Genomic DNA, 9,003 nt, shown 5'->3' on the forward strand with positions numbered 1-9,003 from the left:
AGGGTGGGGCCAAAGAGGGGCGTGTCGTGCATGGAAAGACAGGTGGGCGGACCCGGGGGGAGGCGTGGTGACGAGGGGCGTGTCCAGCGGGAGGGGCTGGGCACACCCCCCAGGTCCGGGGCAGCCAACTCTTCACGACCCTGTATACTAGCCCACCAGGCCCTTCTGCCCGTGGGAATCGCCAGGCAAGAATACTGGAATGCGTTGCCACGCCCGCCTCTAGGAGATCTTCCCAACCGAGGGATCAAGCCCATGGCCTCTTGGGTCTCCGGCACTGGCAGGTGGTTCCTTACCGCTGGAGCCGCCTGGGAAGCCCGATACCCGCTGCTGGCGGGAAACACAGACCCCACAGAGGAGGGCCCCGACAGGCACTGTGCCCAGCGCTACAAACGAAGCACTTTATTTACACCGCGTCTCTCTAGGCCTCCACCCCTTGGGAGAGGCCGACTGCTGGGGAGCTGAGGAGGCTGGCCGGGGCAGAGGCTGGTCCAGGGGTAGAGGCCGCGGGAAGAGCGGGCAGCAGCGGGTCCTGAGTGGGCCGGGCCAGGCCAGGAGTGAAGGCACGAGGTCCTGGGCGCCCAGTCCCAGGGCAGAGGGCCGCCCGTCCAGAGGAGCTGGCGTGGGGTCAGCTCCCCGGGGTCAAGCCGGGGTCCACACCACCACAGCTCTGCTCATAGGACGGCGGGGCCTCTGCAGGGAGACAGCCAGGTCTGCACAGGGCCCGGGGCACTCCCTCCCCACCAGGCCCCAGGCCCCCACTCACCATAGGGGTAGCCCCACGAGCTATACTCCGGGGGGAGGATCAGGGTGCTGGAGGTGGGCACCGGACCTCCAGAACCCTCTGCAAAGTAGGGCACAGTGGCACCTGTGGAGATGCACAAGGGAGGTGGCAGAGGGTGCGGAGCAGGGCTGCCATCCTGAGGACGGGGTTCTGGGGCACCGTGGGGCACAGAGCCAAGGGCTGCATGTGGCTGCTGCTGCTGGGAGTGGCTCTTGGTGGAGAGAGAGACAGGATCCGAGAAGAAGTGAGGGCCACTGGCCACAGCCTCCGCCTCCTCCTGGGGCGGCGCCGAGGGTACCACCAGGCCGGGGCCTGGCCGGGGGCTCAGTGGGACGTGGTTCACAGCGATGTTCCCGATGAAGACCGGGAGCGTCACGACAGCTTCCGGTTGTTTCAGGGAGACCTAGGGAGGTTGTGCATGTGAGGAGCCAGGCCGCGGCCCATCCTCCCTCCCCACCCCTGAGCCCTACCACCTGCAGATAGTAGTCCACGTGGATAAGGCTGCAGCCCGGCAGGGCGGACTGGGGCAGGGCGGGCACCAGAACCTGCTCCTGCCACTGAGCCCGCCGCCAGGCCTTGACGCCGGCCCCCTCCACCTCGGCGATGGTCCGCACGTCGTAAATCCAGCGCTTGGCCTTGTAGGACACTTTCTGGGGAAGGGCCAGCGTGTGAGCCTGGCAGGCCAGCCACCCGCCCCTCCTCTGCCCCATGGGGATGGGGCCCAGCAGCCATGGGGACACTGACCTGCAGCAGACTGGCCACCACCGGGCTGGTGTCCTTGCCGGACTGGTTCTCAATGTCTGCCTGCAGCCGCAGCACCTGCCCTACCACGTAGCCTCGGAGGTCGGTGCTGGCCGTGAGGACCACGCTGCCCGTCTTCACCAGCTTGTAGGAGAACTTCTTGGTGGTGGAGGCCACATTGGGTTGCTTGGGAAGAGAGCAGGGAAGGGGTTTGGCGGGTGTGAGCAGACAGGATCCCCAGGGTCAGCTCAGAACTGAGGCTGCTGCCTCCACAGGCCGCCTCACCTGTGCTGGGGACAGGGCATCAGACAAGGGTGGCAGCCACCCGGGAGGCCACTGCCCCAGGCTCACCTCGATGTCTGGGATGCTGTTCAGATTCAGGGGACTCAAGATGTAGAACACGCGGCTGCACTGGTGATCCTTGGAAAAACGTGGTGTGTCGATGGTGGCCCGCACCTGGTGTACAATCTTCCCGAAAGGGCCCTCAAAGGACGTGGGAGCCGTGGCTGGAGAGAGAGCAGGGACTAAGGTCCCACTGTCCCCCACCTCCCACCCGCCCTCACCAACTGCCACCGCCGGGCCGGGGCGGGCTCTCACCAGGAAGCAGGAACTGGAAGGGGAAGCTGTGCTCTCCAGCAGGCAGGCTCCCTGAGGACACGAGAGAGGTGGGGAGAGGGGACAAGGCGCCATCACAGGGCCCAGGGCAGAAGCAGGCCCTGCAGCCGACAAGCTCCCACTGCACCCGTCCAAACCTGGGAGGAACTGGCCCCTTCAGCCCCAAGCCCCCAGCAGGCAGTGCCCTGTTCCTGCCACAGAGAGAAACCCTGGGAGAGGGCGGACCAGCCACGGGGAGGCCAGAGGCAGGTGGGAAAGTAGGGGGACAGACAGACCCATCTCAGTGGGAGGAGGTGAGGGGTGGGTTCCAGACTCACCCTTGTCGGCCAGAGACAGGGCGCTGTTGAAGTAGCTCTCCTCCACCGCCCAGGCCGAGTCGTTGGCCTTGTTGGAGACCCTGCAGGACCCCGTGCAGGTCACGCGGATGGCTGCAAGGCGGGGACCGTGTGAGTCCCAGGCAGGTGCTGGCGCTGGGCCCTCCCTAGCCCCAGCACAGGCATTCAGGCAGGACTGATGAGACCCAGGATCACCCAGCTAGGCTCTGGGAAGGCCAGTGCGCAGCCGGCTGCCCTCCAGAGGACACCGCCTGCCTCTTCCACTTCCCGCGGTGCTCCCACCGAGCCGGGGTGCTGAGGCACAGGGCTCCACCGGCCTGCAGTCCAGAACAGGAAGTCCCTGACGGTCACCCAGTTGACCCCTGGGCAAACCCCGGCCCCTTGACCCTGCACCAGACCCTAGAAAACCCCTTCCCTACAAGGGAAGCTTAAGAACCCTTTGGTGGACAGAGGCGGGTGGGGCAGCTGACCTTCAACCCCACCTTCCTGCTGCCTCGCAGGCATGTCAGTGAGGCTGGGAGGCACCCCTCCAGGCACCAGGAAGCTACCTATTAGCCCTCATGCTGCAGGAATGTGGTCAGACTCGCCTGAGAAAATAGGAGACCAGCAGTCTGGCACGCCAGAGGGTGGGGACACCTTGGCTCCTGGGCCAGAACTGCCCAGGAGCGCTGATTTCTGCATTGAGGTGGCTGGGCCTTCCCTCTGCTCCCAGGGGAAGCCCACAGACGGGAACCAGGCAGCAGGTCACTGCCCCTGTCCAGGCCATGCTCAGGAACTCAAACTGCTCAGTCCAGAGCCCCCTACCTCAGTCAGAAGGCTGTGGCTGGACCTGCCGCAGCCAAGGCTGGTCACCGGAGGGGGCACCACAGCTGGAGGCCCGCAGGCCAGGGGGTGGGGACACCATGACAGGTAGCCCCACGGCTCCCTCCTTTCCTTCCTCTCCCTGCAAGCTGAGTCAAGACCAGAGATTTAGCCTGTCTGCCAGCCGCCCTTCCTCCCCTGAACTGAGGGATTAGTGAAGGAAGGCAGCTCGGAATCTGATACCTTCCTGACGTAGCCACCAGGCAGAAGGCGGTGTCTCGAGTGCCCGGGCTGGGGGAGGCAGTGGCACCAGCTCTGTCCCCGGCTCCCCAGGTGGGCCCCACCTTGCTGACAGGGGACAGGCCTGCTGCGGGTCACCCACAGTGCGCTGGGCTGCCCTCCACGAACCCCTGGCTCCCCCTCCGCCCCGTCGGCACTTCCAGTGACTGGCCTCAGCCTCCATGCCAGCGCAGAGTCACTGCCAGGACCTCAGCCCTAATTTCTCATCTCTGCTCCACCGGCCATCCCCTCCGAGGGCCAGACCTGGAACTGTTCCCTCTGGAAGTCCGAAGGCGCACCAGCAGCGCGCCTGCAGACCAGCACGGCCCAGGAGACGCAGCAAGGAACAGACAGAAAAGCGGAAGCCGGCCTGGAAGACGCCCTAGCGGAGTCCAGCCACTGTACTGCTTGAAACTCCCCGTGGAGAAGGCGTCCCCCCCCACCGGCAAATCAGGCTGCCCTGGAACGGTGGGGACGGCAGAATATGCTGGAAGAAGTGCAGTGGTCCCTAGGCTGGCCTGGTGCCGGCCGGGCACTGTCAAGTGACCCCAGTGGATGGACACGGAGCTGAAGAACCACCCAAAGACTTCGGCCCAAAATCTTGACTCACAACAGCATGAGTTAAAATGGTTGCTTTAAACCACTTAGGTTAGGGGTGATTTGCTACTTAAGGGTGACTGTCGCATAGCAGCAGATAAAGGAATAGCTGTCTAACCTCACTAGAACTCAAGGAAACTCAGGTGACTTCCCATTCTAACCCATCAGGTTGGCAAATGTTTGACGGGTTACAGACGGGTCTAATAGAGAGACCTTTGCTTACGGCGGTCAGACTGTCGGCCAACACGGGGGCCTGGAGGCGAAGCCGACAGATCTCTGCAGATTTTACACACAGGTTCCAGGGCCCAGCAGTTCCCCTTAGACTCCCACCCTGTTTACTCAGGTGCCCCCAGCAATGCTCCTCATAACGGCAAACCAGCTAGGCACAGCCTCCAGGTCCAACAGCAGGGCGGATAGACCAGGCAAGTGCTCAGCCAGAACCCAGCTCCAGCATTAAGGTGAACAAACCACGGTGGCACCTGGCCCCAGAAAAACAGACCGACCCTTGGTTATCCCAGGCGGGCATGAACTGCTCAACCTTCCCCATGATCGGGCCACAGCCTCCTCTGCAAACAGGCTGAGCCCTCTTCGGGGACCCTACCTGTGGGAGCCATCACCAGCCTGGGATCAGACGGCCCAACCCTGCGCGTGCTCTCCTCCGCAGGGGAGCGGTGGAGACGCAGGGAGAGCCTCAGGTCTCCTCGGTCCTCCAAGGAGGACCGTCACATGGATCCTGTGCCAGAGTGACCTCTGGAACTTCTTGAGCCAGCACGCTCACCTGCCAGCAGCCCTCCTCCCAGGCACCACCTGCAGTCTGACCATGACGATCTCTGTGTCCCCACCTCCGCCAGCTCCCACAGACCTGGGTGGCCCAGCCTCCGCCGCATCCTCTCACTGCGGCTCTGGCTGGAGAGCTGCTTCCTTCTGTCCCGTTTCCAAATCTGTAACACCTGAGGAATGACGACGCCCACCTCCCAGTGTTCCCGGGACTCAAGGACTCGTGGGTTGGTCCTTGGGAAGTGGGAAAGGCCTCTGGCCCAGGATGAGAGCCCAGTGAGTCGCCAGAGCCAGGGGCTGGCTGCTGCTGTCGTCCAGGCATCGCCCTCCCCTGTTGAGAGCAGAACACAGGCCAGCCCCGCCTGAGCCCCACCTGACCCCCGCCTGACCCTCGGACTGGGCTGGACCCAGGCTCCAGGGAAGCACCTCCTTCCCCAGCTCTCTTCCACATGAGCCCCCAGGGCTGACTGCAGATCAACAGGAGTCTCCTTAGCCAAGTGCTTAGAGGCCTGCCGCCTCCCAGCCTCCGTGTCCTGCTGGGGGCCTCCCTGCTGCATCACTGGCTGGTTGCAGGAGCTCAGTTCAGTTCAGTTCAGTCGCTCAGTCATATCCGACTCTTTGCAACCCCAGGGACTGCAGCATGGCAGGCGTCCCTGTCCATCACCCACTCCCGGATCCTACCCAAACTCATGTCCATTGAGTCAGTGATGCCATCCAATCATCTCATCCTCTGTCATCCCCTTCTCCTCCTGCCTTCAATCTTTCCCAGCATCAGGGTCTTTTCACCTGAGTCAGCTCTTCGCATCAGGGGGCCAAAGTATTGGAGCTTCAGCTTCAACATCAGTCCTTCCAATGAATATTCAGGACTGACTTCCTTTAGGATGATTCCGTTTAGGAAGGAAACCCTAGGGGCCCTGCTCCTATGGATGCTGGAGCGCAACAAGTATCTTTTGGGTGAAAGTTAAAAACAGCCATGGGGGCTTCCCTGGTGGCTCATCTGGTGAAGAGCTCACCTGCAAAGGCGGGAGACGAGGATTCAATGCCTGATACAGGGAGATCCCCCCTGCCTCGGAGCAACAAGCCTGAGCACTGTGACTACCAAGCCTGCGCTCTAGAGGCCGGGAGCTGCAGCCCGTGTGCCCCCGGAGCGTGCGCCCCCAAATCCTGCGCCCCTGGAGCCTGCGCCCCCTGGAGCCTGCGCCCCCGGAGCATGTGCCCCCGGAGCCTGTGCCCCCGGAGCGTGCGCCCCTGGAGCCTGTGCCCCCGGAGCCTGTGCCCCCTGGAGCCTGTGCCCCCGGAGCGTGCGCCCCTGGAGCCTGTGCCCCCGGAGCCTGTGCCCCTCAACAAGAGAAGCCGCCGCAGTGAGAAGCCCAAGCACCGCAACCAGGGCGCAGCCGCTGCTCGCCACAAGCAGAGCAAAGCCCGTGCGGCAGTGAAGACCCAGCACAGCCACAGACCAACACGAAAGTCAAAATTAAAAACTCACCCTGTCCTCTCTCACCCCTCGGCCTACCCCTGGGGGCAGCCTGGATAAAGCCCTCTCTGGCCCAAGGCCCCCACTCCGCTGGGAGCACCTTACAGTCACGACCATCAGCAGGGTCTCCAGCCTGCTGCGACCCAGCTGTCCATTTACCCACATCCCACCCACCATGTGGAGGCTGGAAGGCTCTGCCCAGCCCAGGTTAGTCGTGCACAGCTCAGGCCACTCCTCCACTATAGTTACCCTGGACCCCAGCTACGGGGGACGACAGGTCAGCAGGCGGACAGCAGGCGGTCAGCAGGCGGTCAGCAGGCCAGGTGGGGAGCTCCGCGTGGAATCTCATAGGGTCTGTCTGTCCTCAGGCCTGCCCCTCCTTTCTGTGCCCCGCCGGCTGCACTCACCTCTCACCACCAGCTTGTGCCCCAGAGAAAAGATGCGCCAGCTGCGGAGCCCCTGCCAACCACACCTACCCAACCAACTCAACCCCAAACTCCAAGTGTGGAGACATTAAAAGGGGGGGGGGGCCCACCTGTCCAGGATGAGGCAGTAGCTGCCCAGAAAGGAGGACAGTGGCTCTCTGTCCTCAGGGGCACCCCATGTGCTGGACGGTCAACCCCACGGGCGAGCCTGGGGGTCCAGAAGGAAGCGCCTGCAGCTATGGTTCTGGCCAATCAGCCCCGAGGTAGAGAAGCGCCCCAGGACGGACACGCCACACAGCCTCACTCACCCTTAGCGCGGGGGCTCATGAAAGAGGCCCAGCCCCTGACTGCGTCCTCGTCCACCGCCCGGGTGTGAGGTCCCCCAAAGTGCCCCGTCCACACCTCAGGCAGCAGACCAGGCTGGCGCCGTCAGGGAGACCTAGCAAGGGCCGCCGCAGCAACCGGATCCCGGGTCTCAAAGTCCCAGCTGTCTGCGCCAGCAGAGAGACCGGATCGGAGGGCTCAGGTTCGGGTCCCAGATGCTCCCTGGGTTGGGCCCTGCGGCGCGCGGTAATAAGCAAGACCCTCTCAGCCCTCAGGGCCTGGCTGGGTATCAGCAGGGCCCCGCGGCCCGGCCGGGGACCCGCACACTCGGGGGGCTGCCTGAGTGTCTGGGGGAGAAAGCGAGCGCGAGCCGGGCTCGAGGGGAGGGCCCAGCAGGTGCGGGGCGCAGTGGATCGGAGACCCGACAGGGAAAGTCAGGTCGGAGGCGTCGCGGGTCCAGGTCAGAGCGGCCTTCGGCAAACCAGGAGGGCTCGAAGCCGCGGCCCCGAGTCTGGCCGCCCCTTGGCGGAAGGACAGGAAGGGCAGATGCGGAAGGACTGGGCCACCCTCGCTTCCCTGCTCCGCCCCGCCCGGCGCCGGCCTCCCACCCCGCGGCCCGCCGCCCGCCCGGCGGCCCCAGAGCCCTCCCCCCAGGTCGGACGGGAGCCCCCGGCCTCAGAGGTCCCGCGCTCCGCGCCCGCTCGGCCGCTCCGGGGCGCCGCCCGCTCGCCGCAGGTGCGGCCCTCCCCGGACCCCGCGCCCACCTCGGAAGGGCAGCGGCGCCGCCAGGCGCACGCGCACGGCCCCCACCAGCGGCTCCCCCGGGCTGTAGACGACGCGGCCGTGGTTCAGGCGGACCTCGAAGAGCTGCACCCGCCCCATGCCGCGGCCCTGCGGGGCGGCCGCACTGAGCCTCCCTCGCCCCCGCCCCGCCGGCGCCGCGGCCGCCGCGCTCCCAGCCCCGCCCTCCGCCAGCCCCGCCCCCGCCAGCCACACCCCCCGGCACGCCCCGTTCGTTCAGGCCACGCCCCCACCGCCCCGCCCCGCCCCCTCCAACGTTCGCCCCCCGGTCCGCGCGCCCCGCCCCTTAGCCGGCCCGGCCACTCCCCGGCCGTTCCCCCTTCTGGTCCCCAGCCCTCCCTCCGCCCGGGCTCCGCAACGCCCCCGCCCGCTCCAGCCGTGCCCCCAGCCGCGCCTGGGTCGGCCCGCCCGGCCTCTCCCCGCCCACCCCCCGGCCCGCCCAGCGCCGCTCCGGCGCCGCTCGCGGGAGCCCGGCGCACCTGCGCCCCCTGCCGCCCCACCTGTCGAGGGGCGGCCCGGGCCGACCCCCATCCCAGGCTCCGCCCAGGGGTCGCCCCCGCCCCGCCGGAGGTGTCCAGGCTGGGCTCGTGTCCCGGGCGGTGGGGCGCTTGGTCGGCCGCGAGGAGCGGGGCGTGGTGAGGGGGTGAGGACGGATAAGGCGGTGCTGGGCGCCTCCTGGCTGCGTAAATACCGGGTTGCTGTAAGGAGGGCGTCAGGATGATGCCAGGTGTTTGTCCAGAACAGCTAGGCGGAACGGGTGGCATTTTTTGATGGAGACACCGGCCTCGGTACAAGCTATTTTGGAAGAAAATCATGACCGGCAGAGGCAGAGGCGCCCGTCAGGCACCTGAGTGAACTGGCACTTCTAGGCATGAGTCGGGGGGGCACGAAGGACGAAAGATTTGTCAGAGACATGTTTGTACCTGGTGACTCTATTCAAGACGCTGAAGGCATCAGAATCGGGGTTGAGAACCGCAGAAACCTAATCTAGGCCTCCAGCGACAAACAGAGGCCTTAGTCTTATAGGCTGAGGGGTCCCGGAGGCCAGGGCAA

The 9,003-nt window shown here is 65.7% G+C and overlaps 1 protein-coding gene across 2 annotated transcripts; it reads right to left on the reverse strand.

Moving 5' to 3' along the window:
• Window positions 1-426: 426 nt before the first annotated feature.
• Window positions 427-8,031, reverse strand: ARRDC1 (arrestin domain containing 1). Of its 2 annotated transcripts, XM_068978108.1 has the most exons (8): window positions 7,914-8,031; window positions 2,455-2,565; window positions 2,120-2,170; window positions 1,874-2,028; window positions 1,526-1,708; window positions 1,255-1,431; window positions 764-1,184; window positions 427-690 (listed from the first exon to the last, which is right to left on the reverse strand). In XM_068978108.1, exons 1-8 carry the CDS (start codon window positions 8,029-8,031, stop codon window positions 626-628), a joined length of 1,281 nt encoding a protein of 426 aa, XP_068834209.1. In that variant the 3' UTR covers window positions 427-625. The 2 variants fall into 2 exon arrangements, with proteins under 2 accessions (XP_068834209.1, XP_068834204.1); XM_068978103.1 differs by having other exon boundaries at window positions 427-1,184.
• Window positions 8,032-9,003: the final 972 nt, after the last annotated feature.

Source organism: Capricornis sumatraensis, chromosome 1, assembly GCF_032405125.1.
Source record: "Capricornis sumatraensis isolate serow.1 chromosome 1, serow.2, whole genome shotgun sequence".
NCBI classification, from domain to species: domain Eukaryota; kingdom Metazoa; phylum Chordata; class Mammalia; order Artiodactyla; family Bovidae; genus Capricornis; species Capricornis sumatraensis.

Bases quoted from the DNA above. Each gene is read 5' to 3' on its own strand.
- ARRDC1 (XM_068978103.1), bottom strand. From the start codon at position 8,031: ATGGGGCGGGTGCAGCTCTTCGAGGTCCGCCTGAACCACGGCCGCGTC. The intron at 1,709-1,873 runs GTGAGCCTGGGG...TCTCTTCCCAAG, and splicing joins ACAGCATCCCAGACATCGAG to CAACCCAATGTGGCCTCCAC. The intron at 1,185-1,254 runs GTGGTAGGGCTC...CAACCTCCCTAG, and splicing joins ACGTGGACTACTATCTGCAG to GTCTCCCTGAAACAACCGGA.